The 14,819-nt window shown below is 50.9% G+C and overlaps 7 protein-coding genes across 7 annotated transcripts; 4 read left to right on the top strand and 3 right to left on the bottom strand.

Moving 5' to 3' along the window:
• Positions 1–135: 135 nt before the first annotated feature.
• LCP9604111_6659 (BUD22 family protein) lies at positions 136–1,569 on the bottom strand (the record flags this gene model as incomplete). Its single annotated transcript, XM_039074604.1, has 2 exons — positions 136–1,233; positions 1,327–1,569. 2 exons carry the CDS (start codon positions 1,567–1,569, stop codon positions 136–138), a joined length of 1,341 nt encoding a protein of 446 aa, XP_038927298.1.
• A 417-nt stretch (positions 1,570–1,986) lies between these two features.
• LCP9604111_6658 (complex I 30 kDa subunit family protein) lies at positions 1,987–2,975 on the bottom strand (the record flags this gene model as incomplete). The annotated part of the gene is made up of 3 exons (XM_039074603.1): positions 1,987–2,037; positions 2,094–2,743; positions 2,807–2,975. The coding sequence occupies 3 exons, from the start codon at positions 2,973–2,975 to the stop codon at positions 1,987–1,989; spliced, it is 870 nt and encodes a 289-aa protein (XP_038927297.1).
• Positions 2,976–3,342: 367 nt separating this feature from the next.
• LCP9604111_6657 (uncharacterized protein) lies at positions 3,343–6,009 on the top strand (the record flags this gene model as incomplete). The annotated part of the gene is made up of 4 exons (XM_039074602.1): positions 3,343–3,395; positions 3,450–3,516; positions 3,643–3,758; positions 3,819–6,009. 4 exons carry the CDS (start codon positions 3,343–3,345, stop codon positions 6,007–6,009), a joined length of 2,427 nt encoding a protein of 808 aa, XP_038927296.1.
• A 944-nt stretch (positions 6,010–6,953) lies between these two features.
• LCP9604111_6656 (uncharacterized protein) lies at positions 6,954–8,915 on the top strand (the record flags this gene model as incomplete). Its single annotated transcript, XM_039074601.1, has 1 exon — positions 6,954–8,915. One exon carries the CDS (start codon positions 6,954–6,956, stop codon positions 8,913–8,915), a length of 1,962 nt encoding a protein of 653 aa, XP_038927295.1.
• Positions 8,916–9,855: 940 nt separating this feature from the next.
• Positions 9,856–10,674, top strand: LCP9604111_6655 (spherulation-specific family 4 protein; the record flags this gene model as incomplete). The annotated part of the gene is made up of 1 exon (XM_039074600.1): positions 9,856–10,674. One exon carries the CDS (start codon positions 9,856–9,858, stop codon positions 10,672–10,674), a length of 819 nt encoding a protein of 272 aa, XP_038927294.1.
• Positions 10,675–10,882: 208 nt separating this feature from the next.
• LCP9604111_6654 (thiamine pyrophosphate-dependent dehydrogenase E1 component subunit alpha) lies at positions 10,883–12,466 on the bottom strand (the record flags this gene model as incomplete). The annotated part of the gene is made up of 5 exons (XM_039074599.1): positions 10,883–11,653; positions 11,710–11,919; positions 11,981–12,042; positions 12,096–12,283; positions 12,351–12,466. The coding sequence occupies 5 exons, from the start codon at positions 12,464–12,466 to the stop codon at positions 10,883–10,885; spliced, it is 1,347 nt and encodes a 448-aa protein (XP_038927293.1).
• A 1,234-nt stretch (positions 12,467–13,700) lies between these two features.
• Positions 13,701–14,657, top strand: LCP9604111_6653 (tyrosine-protein phosphatase; the record flags this gene model as incomplete). Its single annotated transcript, XM_039074598.1, has 2 exons — positions 13,701–14,202; positions 14,308–14,657. The coding sequence occupies 2 exons, from the start codon at positions 13,701–13,703 to the stop codon at positions 14,655–14,657; spliced, it is 852 nt and encodes a 283-aa protein (XP_038927292.1).
• Between the last annotated feature and the right edge of the window lie 162 nt (positions 14,658–14,819).

The following is a 14,819-nucleotide window of genomic DNA, read 5'->3' as shown; positions in this document are numbered from 1 at the left end:
TGCAATCAATCTTTTACTTTGTCTAGGTCGGATGACTTTAGGCTTTTGTGCACACAGAGATATCTTAATATCTGCTCATTGGCTTGTGATGATGCTTCGAGCATTGATTGATGAATATACATAATGCGCATAACCCTAATCGAATGTAACCTTCTTTCCTGCGAAAACAGCTGGTGCCTGCTCCTTGGCCTTCCGCTTTGCCTCCCAAGAGGGATGCAATGGGCCCTCATCCTTAGGCGGACCTTTAGGCTTACCACTAGAATGCTGCCCAGAGTGAGGACCATCAGGGCCATCTCTGTTCTGAGGCCGTCCAGAACCACCACCGAAACCACCACGTCTGGCCCCTCTCCCTCCTCTCCCACCTCTCCCACCGTCAGTTGCACCGCGCTTCGTATCCCATCCATTATCTCTGCCACCATACTTCGCAGCCAGCTGCTCCTGCTTGACATGGTTTGCACTGACACCGTACTTCTTCTCCCACAAAGCCCGACGCGCCTGCTGACCCATCCGGTTCTTACGGACAGGCTTCGCACCGGAATTTTCCTCATCGGTGGCTTCTTCCGAACCAGACCAGTAACCGCCGTTCATTAAAGATGGTAGGAATGTCGTGGTTTTCACTGCTGCAGCAGAGCCCTTCGTTGCCTTTGCTTTCTTAGGTGGCGGGGAGTCTCCGGCGGAGAATGAGGGTGAGGGAGAACGGGAGATAGAACCGGAGATATCGTCTGCGGCGGGGTCTTCCTCGTCGCCAGATTCCGAGTCAGCTTCGGAGTCTGAGCCAGGTCCAAGTCGTGAGTTGAACTGTGAGAGGTCCTCGTCTCCGGATTCGTCTGAGCCGGAGATGTCCATGTCGTGAGCCGGGCGGGAGACCTGCTCGCCGCGCCTAGGTTTTGTCGTCACTGCCTCTGATTCAGACTCGGATCCGCTTTGTTCCTTTCGCGGCTTCTTTGCCAGCACATCCTCTTTGTTGTCCTCTTTTTTCGCCTTGCTAGTCGGCAGCTCGTCGACTCTCAGTAGTTTCCGAATGCCGGCCATGATTCCAGGCATTTCCTTCTGCACCGGAGTGGATTTGAACAGTCGCGCCAGGATATTCGCTTCGGCGGTACTCTTTGGTCCCTCCTGGGAGACCTTCTTGACTGCCTGGAACTCCCCGAATGTCCGCGTCTCTGCAATCCGTTTCGTCCTGATAAGTTGTTTGAACAGGTATCGCTCCGATGTGACATGGTAATCGAGACCCTATGAGAACAGATATTAGCAATCAAGTTCCTAAGCGAGACCCTCCGGAGAGCCGTCTGTCCAGTGGAAAAAAAAGCCACTGTAACTAGGTACCTTCAAAGTCTCGATCTCTTCCTTTAGTCGCGCCAACGCCTTATCGTCCTTTTGCGCCTTGGCTGTCTTCTCTCGCCGACTGAGCTTTTGTCGCTCAAAGCCGCGCGATGTCTTGAGACCACGCATTATCATCAATACACCATTTTCGAACATTTGCGTCAACCGGGTTCCGTGAATGGACATTTTGCGGGTGTCGCTCGACCGCGCGGGGCCGCTGACTTCATCGAGCTTGCGTTTGGGCATTTCTCTCTGTGCTATGATTGTATGAGTATTCGGGGTAGTGAAATGAGTGATTCAAAAAATTAATGGCTCGTTGAACAAAAAAGGAAGGCAGTTTCGAGGATGGTGGTGATCGTCGGATGTTGGTGTAGCTTAATTTTTTTTTCTTGGGCGGATCCCGGCGCCAAGACAGACGCTTGCAATGACCAAATTGATATCTCGTTCGGGGTACTTCGTACTGTAAATTGGACAATAAAAAAAAATAAAAAAACCGAATATTTATTACCAACTACCGGGGGCTAATTAGCTTATAAATGAGCTGGGGCAACTTGACCGCTACAATACGTTGCTTGATATATTGCTTGGGAAGACCATCGATTAACACTGACGGATATGTACATACAAACATGGCAAAGAAAATAATACGCGAACAGAACCTTTCTATTTCTTTTCTTCCTCCTTCTCTTCCGGCTTGGGGGTCGGAAGCTTGAACTATAGTTGAATAGGTTAGGACCTTGTCTTTCAGCAAGGAAGATAATGTGACTTACGGATTCGGGAGTGCGGTTTTCACCCGCACCCACGGGCTCCCAGCTAGTAGAGCCGCTTTCAAAGTTACGGAAGGCCTGGGTGAGCTCAAGGGGCTCAATAACGATGCGCTTCTTCTCTTCGTCATAGCGCAGCTCAGTATAACCGGTCAAGGGGAAGTCCTTGCGCAGTGGGTGGCCGTCGAAGCCGTAATCGGTCATGATACGGCGCAGGTCAGGATGGCCGGTGAAGAACACACCGAACAGGTCGTATACTTCACGCTCGTACCACAAAGCACCCTCGAAGAGACCAGTCACACTGGGCACGGGAGTTGCCTCATCCGCGTAGGTCTTGACACGGATACGGGAGTTGTGACGAACGCTAAGCATGTTGTAGACGACCTCAAATCGCTGATCGCGGGTCGGGAAGTCGACAGCCGTGATATCGGAGATCTGGGTGAACTCGGCGGCAGTGTGGTTCTTGAGGAAGCTAATCACGGGAAGGATACCAGCGGGAGCGGTATACACTGTGAGCTCATCCTTCCACACTGTGAACTGCTGGACATATTTGGGCAGACAAGACATGACGTACTGCCCATAGGCGTGAAGGCTGTCGGCCATGGGCTGGTACTTGTCGGTAGGGTTGACCACGGGGGCGCGCAGAGGTCCCGGGGCTGGCAAAACACAGTTCGGTTAGCTCAATTTGTCCTATCTATCGGCTCGTCCATTGCACATACGCGGGCGCTGCGCCTGGCGCATGTTCTCAGGTTCCGGGCCCGGTGCTGTCGAGGCCTTGGGGGCCCACTGAAGGGAGGCGGAGGAAAAGGTGCGGGCGGCCATGGACCTCGTGGCGGATGCCACAGAGCGTCCAGAACCCAGGCGCATCAAAGAGCGTGCGGAGGCCATTGTGTAGAGGGAGCAATGGCAGATGCAACGTGAGGAGGGGACGAAGGCACGTAAGTCGGATTGTGAAGGTTTAGAGTGGTCGAGCACTTTAGTCACGTGTTGGGCACCCGCTAAACTGGATCGGGCAATGCCAGCAAAATGAAGCCGCGCTTCAATTTCCTTCCTTCTTCTCCATCAATCATCTCCACCATTTCTTTTCCCCTCTCTTCTTCTCGCTCCTCCTCAAACATCTAATTACCGTTCGCCTTTCTACACTTTACAGGGCAGCGTATTTCTTTTATCTTCTCAGTTTCTCATCCAATTTGATCAGGTGTCGGCGTTTGAGATCTCGTGTCCCTCTCCGGTTATCACCGTATTCCCCGCGATCATGTCCAGTCTTTCATTGATCGATTCCGTCATCGACGACGACGATGAGTTTTGGTACGTCTCGAAGCTCACTCAACCCGCGCGATCTGTGTACTGATCACCCCACAGCCCCCTGTGCATTGAAGAGTTCGATCTCTCCGATAAGAATTTCAAACCGTGTCCTTGTGGATATCAGGTATGTCCGTCTGATCAAGGATTTTCACGCGTCTCAGCAGTACTTGCTTTGTTATGGCAGGGACAGATGGCTCGTCTTTGTTTCTCTCTAGCAGACCTGACTGACATGTGATTTTTTTTTTTTTAGATTTGCCAATTCTGCTACAACAACATTAAGACGCAGAATGAAGAAGGCCGATGCCCCAACTGTCGGCGCGGATACGACGAAAGTACCATCCAGTACAAGATTCCCGACGTTGAGGAGTGAGTTATCCGATGCTCTGTGATATCTGAGCCACATCCCAACTAACCTGCTGTGTTTAGGTTCAAGGCAGATCTCGCACTGAAACATCGCAAAGCAGCTGCTGCGAAAAAGAAGGAAGCCGAAAAGCGTGAAATCGAAGCCTCCAGCCGGAAGAACTTGGCCGGTGTCCGTGTTGTCCAAAAGAACTTGGTCTACGTTATCGGCCTCAACCCTACGATCCGAGACGAAAATCAACTCCTTCAAACGCTTCGTGGACGGGAATATTTCGGTCAATATGGCGAGATTGAAAAGATCGTGGTCAGCAAGGCTAAGCCCGGTGGTAACCCCAACCAGGGAATTGGTGTTTATGTGACTTTCTCGCGCAAAATTGATGCTGCGATGTGCATCAACGCCGTGGACGGTTCTGGGAACGGCGATCGGGTGCTCAGGGCGCAATACGGAACAACCAAATATTGCTCATCCTTCCTTCGCAATGAGCAATGCAATAATCGGAACTGCACTTTCTTGCACGAGACTGGGGAGGACAGCGACAGCTACAGCCGCCAGGACCTCTCATCTATGAACTCCATATCCACTCAACGCCCAAATCTCCCACCTACCCCCTCTCACGTGAGGTCCGCTCAACCCATCGCCCATCCTATGCGCCGGCAACCTAGCAAGGATGAGTCGATCAGTAGTCGCACCGGCATACCAGATGGCCCGGCTCTCCCGTCAACTGCAAGTTGGGCTAACAAAGATGCTGCTATTCACCGAACCAGAAGGACTAGTCTCACGGGTAGCCAAGCCTCCAACAATAGCCCACGGCCCGCAAGTGCCAATGTTGCGACACTAGTCGAAGAACCGAAACGACCAGAGAAGCCATCGCCGATTTCTCAAGAAGCCCCACAATCAATTTCTCAAGTCGATCCCCGATCTCCCGCCGCGCCACCACGTCCCCGTCGGGGGACTCAACCTCCCAAGCTGCCATCACCGTTTGACGGCTTGCTCAAGGATATGAACTCGGCGGATTTCAAGTTTTCCTTCAGCACGGCTGAACTGAGTGCCGAAGAGGTCAAGTTGATTAAGGATTACCCATCTTTCATCGATCCATATGGCGGGGTCAAGCGCAGAGCAATGCGAGAGAAAGTCGAACAAGAGCGTCTTAGCCGCGAGCACGAGTTGCTTCAATCCGTTGCAGCTGAAGAGGATAACCGTGAAGCTGGTAGCCTCCAGCTAGGTGGTGAGCCAGAAGAAATCAATCCCCCGCGCAGTCGCCAGACGCGCGAGTCTCATGGGGCTATCCAGCCGCCCTCGCAGCAGGACACGGCGGATAACTCAACTGTTGGATCCCCAGTTTCTGCGACTAGCCATCAATTCCAAGGCCTGAACCTCGCTGGACGAAGCTTAACTCCCTTGCAGCAACAGCAGTTGATGTTACTCAAGTCCGCCGGTAATCAACAAGCTGGCCTGGCTGACCCTCTCGGCTCTGCCGCTCTGGACCAAGCCGCCCATGTCCGCCAAGGCCTTGTCCACAATCAGATGGCACAGTTCAATGCGCTGCAGGCAGCACAGAACCGACAGTCTTCCCGATTTTCCTTCGCCAATGAGGCCGGTTCTAAGAATATTCCTAACGCGCGCATGTTGGGCCAGATGCAATCTTCTTCTCCCAACCCTCTTTCTGCTCCTAGCCCTCAACATAGTCTTGCAGCAAGTGGCTTCTATGCTAGCGGAGTGCAGGGTCCCCCACCGGGACTGAAGACGGCTGGTACCCCTCCGATTAGTGGTGGTGGAATGTTCGCCCAAGGACATGGCTTCACCTCTGGGCTTGGTGGTAATGGAGGAAAGCAAGATCCAACTCCGGAGTTAATGCGAGAGCTACTGCGTGGACGAAATGGTACGAATGTTAGTGGTTTACAGGGCCAGGAGGCGGCTAAGCGTGAGTTCATGTTCCCTTTTCTTCAACAGCACAATACCCCACCCCCTATGACTCCTGTCAATGGCCTTCTCAGCTCCTTCTATGGGCACCAAGCGGGCGTGATGCCTGATTCCGGTGGCCCACAGAAGCAGAAGAAGAAGGGGAAGAAGCACAGACACGCTAACACTTCCTCCGGTGGAGGTGGTGTAGTAGATCTTGCGGACCCGAGCATTTTGCAGGCGAGGATGCATCAAGTCGGCGCGAATGCTACTGCTGGGCAAGCGTTGTACGGGAGTCAGGGCCAAGGTGGGTACAACCCCTCCATGGTGTACGGTGGTGGCATCAGTCGGTGGTGAATCCCCGCGGTTTCACTTGTTCCCGTGACTGGCTTCCTGCATTTTCCTGTTCGCTTTTTCGCTATGACATTCTGCCCTTGATGGGCCTGCTTTATCCTGATGACATGATATCAATTCCCTTTCTTTCCTCCCCGTGGAGGAGGTCTTGCATTTGTTGTTTCTGTTTTATTCGCGGTCAGGCTGGCAGCTCTGATTTATGCGATGGGCTGGACGGTCACCTGGCGTACTAGGGCTTTCCCTTGTCTCCTTCAATTGCTATCTATTTCTTGCATGCTTTCTCTGGCTCTTTCCAGGTGTCTTTGCATTTCATGGACATACTGGCGTGTGTTCCGAGCTCCTGTATTCGGCGGCTGTGTATTCCCTTTCTACTTTTTTGCATCCGGACTTCCATTATACGATCTGCTGCCCTGCTGCGTCTTGAAGACCGCAGGTGGTGTTTATTATGGATTAGTGTACGTTAAGATCTCCCTACCCTGATACCACAAGCCGAAAAGGGTCTTATTCGAAATCAGTCTCCTCACAGCCGCCGTTTACATAGACGCTATGTCCTGCAATGTTCCTGGTCCAGGAGATGCCCATCATGTAATTACCTCGTGATCGTTTTTGTATCTTCGCTTAAATCCGCTGCTGCTGCTTAGTCGCCCTTACTAAAGGGATTTATTTCTATCCCTCTCATCTGCCCAGTCACATTGCCACATTTTACTTTCTTGGACATTCGCTAACCCAATGCTCTAGTGAATGAGGACTTCCCTCCTCTTGGAGATCAATCCAAGGATCGACGACCTGTTGACAGCTTTGGGTTTTTGAAGTCTCAGTTACCTGGCGAGTCGGCCGCTCGTGTTGGGACTCCTACACTCCCACCTGGACTGCCTTTACCTCACGCTCATCCCTCGTCTTCTGTATTCCAGGACCACAGTTCCTCTAAACCTTCGTCTCCTGCCCCAATGCTCCCACCTGGCTTGACGCCCAACATTTCGCGACTCAACAGCCCATCGCAGAGTCGTATGGACAGTCCCTCTCGTCTTTTGAGTCCTGAACTCACAGTGGGTGGACCTTTGACATCAAGCCGCGTGAAGGACGCTTCTCAAATATCTTTCGGATCACCTGTACAAAAGTCCGCCACTAAGGCTCGTAACCAACGCAAAAGCCAGTTCAATATTGGATCTGATTTCAAAGATTCGCCTGCAAAGATTGCATACCAGTTGCAGGCGAGTTCTGCCACTACGAAAGGCACCCCGCTCGACTTTGGCGCCCCACTACCCACGTCCATCAAGACTGAGCAGGCACGACCTCCTAGCTCTGTTTCCGTCATCGGGTCGCGGCCCGACACGCCGCAAACCATCGCATCTCGCCTATCTGACTCCCCTGCCCCTCGTCAGCCTCGTATTCTGCGTGTGGTAGAAACCCCGAAGACAGAAACTCCTCCTATTCTCACCGCACCATCTGTGTCCGCTTCTGTTGTTGGTGGAACCAGGTCCCGCTCTAGGAGACAGAGCATCTCGTCAACCAGCATCCCCGGAACTCCTGCTGATATGGGTTGGGACGCTGATTACTATCCTTCCACTTCTGCTTCTCGTGCGAATTCTCCTCCTGCCTCTTCTCGTATCGGCTCCGCTCCCGTTCGCGCCATGACCAAGAGCCAGGTTAAGAAGGAACGGAAACAAAAGGCAAAAGAGGCTGAGGCTAAGAAGGTAGAAACCGCGCTTGTGAATGAGGAGCCTGTTCAAGCACCTATCATGGGGCGAAAGCGCAAGACCAAGAAAGCCCCCACGGCCGCCACTGTCAGCACAGCTGATGCACCCGCTGCCAGTGGCCCGGAAAAGTCGAGCCCTCTAAAACCAGTGAACGTTCCTTCAGTCAAGGCTGAACCCAAGGTGGATACAGCAAAGAAAGTGAAAGCCAAAGAGACCAAGCCCGTCAGAGAGCCTACCCCACCCCCTGTCGAAGAGCTTCCTGTTCAGAAGGAAGCCCCCGTAGAGCCATGGCGTTCAAACAATACAGTTGGACGGTTGGTCAAGGACTCCGAGGCCCTTGGAAGGGCAATCAAGGATCTTTTCATGGAACGAACGAAGCCTCTTCACGAGTTGCTCGCTGAGATGCATAAGTCCGGCGAACTTGATCTCAATAAGAGCTCCCTCTTCAACCCTAGCAACCTCAGCCAGCGCACCGACATGAAGTGCACTGCGGAGGACTACGATTATCTCCAGTGTCCCAACGAATTGACTGAGGAGGATCGGAAAACTCTACTTCGTGGAGAGCCCGTTCGAATTGGCGATGATTTCCTCAAAACTCGATGCCTTATCACACCCCGCGGCTGCGTCCTACGCCACCTCGAACCAGAAGAGGAGGAACGATACCTAGAGCTTGAGAAGAACATGACTGGTGTCTCAGATGCTTTCATGATTGGGGACGACGCAAGCAATCCCAGCGGGGGCCTGGAAGCACTCTTCGCGAACCCGGAGAAGTTCAACATCTGCTGGGTCGACGACATGCCCACTCGCCTAGGTGCCACGTCCCCGTCATCTTCTCTTGAGGCGGCGGAATCCGTGATTCCGCCTAATGTCCTCTCGGCCATGGAAGCAGACAGCACCCGCAACCATGACTGGGCTGTCGCCAACTCGGCAGAATTTCTCAACACCACCCCTGCTGCCGTGCGCTCCTTCGCCGCAGTCACCGCGCAGCACATGCTGGGCAATCCGGGCATGGTTGGCACCAACCCCACTCTCGACGACGTTGCTGGTTTGACCAACGAGGAACTGAAGGAGCTCTCTGGTCGTTCTCAAAAGGACCTCGAGCTCACCCGGAAAGAAATGGATTCGCTCGACAAGAAGTTCGCAGCTCTGCTTCGACGCAACAAGAAGCTTCAGCAGCAGGCATTGAATCTTGCTGCTGGGCCGGAAGTGTAATCATCCGCACTATCCTGGACCGGAGCTCTCAGTTCCCTTTGCAATCGCAGCTTCCTGGGTGGACTTAAATCTCCTTGCATGTACATCTATCTAAGCCTGAATGAATCATTGTAGAATACTTGTTACATCTGTCGACGTGCGTTCTAGTAATCTAATTTCCAACCCTTCAATGAAATATGCACCTTCTAGGCCTATCCTCACCTGGCTCGCAATGAGACAACTTGATTCTTTAACGCCAAGTGAATATCGGCACATATCCGAAATTGACTCTTACCAGTTTTGTGTCTGATATATATACCCTACCTGCCTGCCATCATGATTTCAACCAACAAATTAAAGACGGAACCTACCCCGTCCACTAAGTTATAGTAGTTAAAGTGAGAAAACATATCGAATTCCAATTATCATCGGCTAACATGGCTCAGAACATCAATGTCTACAGGTCAATAGGGGAATGCGTCAAGGGATCAATCACCGACTCCGCCAGGGCTGGATCTGTCAACCTCCACATTCCTCTACTCCGTACATTTTAATCAAGACTAGACATTTAATGAAGGCTCATTCCTCCGAAGGGATCCAACATTAGCTGATTCTTGGCATCACACGCTCCTTGACGATTCAGGTTCAAGGTGGTTGTCTAGTCCTGAAACATGTGGCTGATTTCCGTTATTCCTAAATATGTCAAGTCTCTCACTTCTTTCGGTCTGGTACAATAGGGATTGAGGCTGATACTTGACGCTTCTGTCGCTATCCGATCCCTTTCTTCCCCATGGGAGATTATTTTCTCGACTTTCTCGGCTGGCATGTATAATGCGTAACTCATCGAGTATACTATTTCCCGCCTTGTTAGTCTTTATTTCTTCACTGCGCTCATTTCTACATCATTGGCCCTCTCTGGTGCTATATTCATCCGTTTGTTTGTTCACGTTCAAACACTACGATGTTTCAATTACTTTCTGTGATAGCTACTCTGTTTACACTAGCCTCAACTGCCATATCGACCGGCCTACTAGTACCACTATACGCCTGGCCCGGAACAGACAAATGGAATACACTCTACGACTCAATTGCAGCCCATCCATCAATCCCATTCTACTTGATCATCAACCCGTCCACGGGTCCTGGTGACACAGAATACCCAGAAGACGTCTTCATAACCGCCATCGCCAAGCTAAACAGCTATCCCAACACGAAAATACTAGGATACACCTACACAAACCAAGGAACGCGAGACAGCTCCGAAGTCGAAAAGGACATCGCTATCTACGCTAAATGGGCCAGCTATGCAGGGCAGAATATCACTCTCTCCGGGACCTTCTTCGACGAGGCAGCGAACGGCGAAGATCCGAGCAAGCTCGCCTATTTCGAGAACCTCTCTCGGAAATCTAAGAGCGGTAACTTGACCACCGTTATCTTCAACCCTGGTGTCAAGCTCGTGGCAGATGTTGCCAAGTGGTTCGCGGCAGCGGACTTCATTGTGGAGTATGAGAATACTTATGCTAGTTGGGTGGCTTCGGCTCCTGATGATCGCTTCTCGACGCCTGATAACTATGGAAGGGATGCTGTTATCTTGAATCAGACGCCCGAAGATGCCAATATTGATAATGTTGTTCGGTTGGCGAAGGATATGGGCCTCGGTGCTATATATCTGGCTTCGGATGATAATTATATGAATCTCACCACTGTGACTAAGGTTGCAGGTGCTGTCGCACAAAATCAGATTGTTAGGCGCAGGGGGTACCGTCGGTTTCAGAGCTGAGTATATAAGATCATTTTTATGTCAGAGTGCATGTGGTCGAGTGCTATTTTGGGTTGTTTATATAGAAACCACGGAAGATTCCATAAACCAATGCAACCGGGATACATCACTTTCTGGGAATCTTCGAAATCTATATGGATATGGCTCTCGTGTTAGAACGCTCTAACGCGCTGAGGTTCGCATGTATATTTTGTAGAAGCAAGTCATCTCAATCCAGACCGTTAATCCCATCTTTATACGGCCGCAGGTCATACTCATCAGGATATGTTTCCAAGATGCGCTTGAGCTCCGTCATCTGCTCCCTCTGCTCTTCCGTAATCTCCTCATAAACATCAGCAAATGCCTCCCTAAGCGAGGGCTTCTTCTCCTGCTCCGCCGCGCCAAACTCCCTAAGTACCGCCTTGCGCATCTGATCTCGCGCCTCCTTCTCCTGCTCCTCACTCCAAAGCCCCTGATTCTCAAGCCACTTCCGTAGCCGAATGATAGGATTATCACGACGTTTCCAATCCTCAACCTCGACGCGGGCGCGGTACGCAAAGCTGTCATCGCTGGTACTATGGTGCGAGACACGGTAGCTCATGGCTTCAATTAGCACAGGCCGTCCGCCCTCGCTTAGGGCAAGTCGGCGCGCTTCTTTCATCGCTTCGTTTACTGCGAAGACGTCGTTTCCGTCTACGCGAATCGTGTCGATGCCGTACCCCACGCCGCGGCTGGCGATTCCATCGCCCCGGTATTGCTCTAGCGTTGGCGTTGAGATTGCGTAACCGTTGTTTCGGCATATAAAGACAACCGGGCAAGACCGTGTAGCGGCGATGTTTAGCGCGGCGTGGAAGTCTCCTTCGCTGGCGGCTCCTTCGCCGAAATAGCAGGCCACGATGCGTGGGTCCCGGTTTGGGTTCTGGAGGTCTTGGAGTTTCAGCGCATAGGCTGCACCGGCAGCTTGGGGAATTTGTGTGGCTAATGGGGATGAGATTGTGTGCTGTTGGGTATAATGTTAAGAAAAGTAGATTGATGTAAAGAGGTGGTGGTACTCACAATGCGGGGATAGTTTTGTCCATAGTGAACTGGCATATTCCGACCACGGCCTGTATCATTGCTATTGGCAAAGAGCTGGCTCATGAAGTTCTTTAGGGTGAATCCACGTTGTTGGAATACACCGGCTTCGCGATATTGTGCAAAGACCACATCGTCTGGTGTCAACGCCGCGGCGGATCCAACTGTGATCCCTTCTTCGCCGGCGGAAACCTGCAGGTAGACGGTCAGATGAGTTATTTTCTTCATTTAAATCTTAAGTAATTGAACGTACCATGTAGAAACTTAAGCGGCCCTGCCGTTGTGCCTCGAACATGACCACATCCATAATGCTTACTGCACGCTAAAAGTTAGGTACTTGATAGCGCATCAAGCGTGGGGTAACCAACCAGATAGCATATTTTTGTACCATATCAAGACCTCCTCATTCGTAACATCAGGTGCCGGTCTCTTCTTATCAACCTGGCGACCGTCTGAGTCCATCACTCGGTAGGTAGGGATAGCGGGCAGATCCGAGGCTTTGAGGAAGGCCATCTCCGAGGTGAACTTGCTGTTCACGGCCCCAGGGAATCGAACACTAAACAAATCAACATCTCGTCAGCGTTTCTCCAAAAAAAGAAAAACATTGTCCTCGGAGTGATCACCTGTCTGACCCCGGCGGCTGCGAGATGGAGCTACTCCACCTCCGTGCGGGGACGATGCGCGCTGTAGTTATGGGCTGGCTGCGGAGGCCACCCCGGGTCAGGAGCTTTAGAGACATTTTGCTCTCTGATGCTATTAACATTTTAGATTCAATTTGTTTCAATGGTAAAAAGTGAGAGATCCCAAGGTCTTTGAATGTTAAATCTGGGGGATGCGGAGAGCGGTTGGCGTCGGCATCTTAGCGTCACTCCGCGGCCAACCGAGTATCCGGTTGATGCGGGGAAGATAATTCTACAACCACATTGAGAGTGAACAAAACATCATTGGAAGATCTCAATTGATTGTGTCCTTTGTATTCTTATTTCTTCCCTAGCATAAGGCCTCAAATCTCACATCTCACATGGCTCCCCAGCGGTGGGGCTCAAATCCCTCGCGTATCATATCCTACATTGCGACAGGGATGAGAGAGAGTCAATTCGTTCCTCCTCTACCTATTGATGGTCGAATAATTCAGAGCGGTGGATTGCGACGATGTTGGCAGATGTATCATAGATCACAAAGTTGAGTTACGTGACTACCTGTTCTTCAGATCCCTACGTCAATTATTCTACTTCCCGGATGTCGTAGTAGCCCTGGAGTCCAAGACCCATCTTGTCGAGGACTATGCGCTTCAGGGTATCGGTGATAGTCGTATCCCTGTCTAGAACTGGGCCTGTTGGAAGATTCCACTATCCATATGTGGCCGTGCCGGTGGCACGCTTCAGATGTAGGACGGTAAATTGCCCGTTCTCTTGTACCGGAAGTCTGCTACACCGACGCGCCATTGTTTATTCTATCCAGGGGTAAGTCTGAGATTCTGGCGCCGATGCTTGTATTCCATGGTTAGATGGACAAGTTGGTATGAGAGGATAGAGACGGCGCTGATTGGAGGAAAGTTGAAGTTACACCAAGGGCAATAAATACTGTTTGCTATTTCGTTTGCTATTTTGTTCTCTGTTTACCACAAAAGTTGTCTCCTTCATTGTCTAAGACTTAGATGAGTATAAAGCCAAGCATAGCCGAGTGTATAAAATGAGTCAAAACTACCAAGAAGGGGGTAAATTGAACATATCTAAAGACATTCAAAAAGATATCTAACTTTTTTTGGAAAAAGCCCATTGAAAATATTTCATGTAACTATTCTCTATAAAGTCCACGGGTGTTCCTAATGAGGTCGGATATGATGACATCGGTGCCTGTGTACCAGCCTTTGAGGCTTCGGCTCCACTATCGGATGGAGACGATGACATAGTTGGAATCGCTTTCCTAAGAATCTTCAACTTTGCTTTCTGTCTTCAATTCTTTGTACAATCATGTCCAAAACCGATCAATTCCGCGAGGTATTGAATACCGACATCAGGACTCCTATTCCCGAGGAGCTCGTAACCAGGATCTCATCCCTGCCGCCATTTATCCCTATACCGGGTGTCTCCAACTTTCGCGATCTGAGCCATGATAACAACAAAGTACGTCCGGGATTCGTGTATCGTTCGGGAAACCTGTCAAACATCTTCGGTTCTGGGAAATCCATCATCGCAACCGAATTGGGAATCACCACAATTTTCGACCTCCGGAATGAAGGCGAGCGGCAAAGAGCCCCTTCACCCTCTATCCCAGGAGTCGAGACGATATGGCTACCATACGGAGATCGACCGGCCACTTTGAATCTCCGCGATTTTGCGGGCGAAGACAAGGGCGCCCAAGGGTTCGTGAAGATGTACTTCGGGATCCTCGAAGCGGCTGTCCCATGTCTCACCGAGATATTCAAGCATATCAGAGATAACCCAGACGACCCGTTCATCGTCCATTGCTCAGGTACGTGCCACGTGTATCACCTTGCTCTCATGGCTATTTTCGTATAGTTGCGTGCAAAATCCCATTCATAATCGACAAATGCTAACCATAGGTTTCCGTCTATAGCCGGTAAGGACCGAACGGGTGTTTTCGCCTCTCTTGTACTCCTCCTAATCAATCGACCCCATGAGGATATTATCAACGATTATATCCTCACTCGAGTTGTAATGGAAGGCGCCAGGGATAACCTCATGGAGGCATTCGCGGTAAACACAGAAACCGGTGAAGCCGACTTCAGCCAGTTGAGCCCCGAGGCACTGGGTATGCTTGAAATGTGTGGTGCTCGAGCCAGCTCTATGGAGGCTTTCCTGGTATCATTTGAGAATTCCTATAAAAATGGTGTCGAGGACTATCTCATGGATAAACTTGAGTTCTCACAGAGTGATCTATCGACAATGCGTAAGAACCTGACCTAGCGGATCAACCGCGAGCATCTGTAAATATATAAACAAGCATGTACAGAGTATGTATATATTACTGCATTGGCTATATTTGAAATTAGACCAACTCCAAGGTGCTAGCTCTGATTTCATATTCTTCGTGTCAATATTTCAGCGCCGAGAGCTAATCGATCTTCT

Source organism: Penicillium roqueforti, assembly GCF_015533775.1.
Source record: "Penicillium roqueforti strain LCP96 04111 chromosome Unknown scaffold_18, whole genome shotgun sequence".
Taxonomy (NCBI): domain Eukaryota; kingdom Fungi; phylum Ascomycota; class Eurotiomycetes; order Eurotiales; family Aspergillaceae; genus Penicillium; species Penicillium roqueforti.
This window is presented reverse-complemented; position numbering and strand designations above follow the sequence as displayed.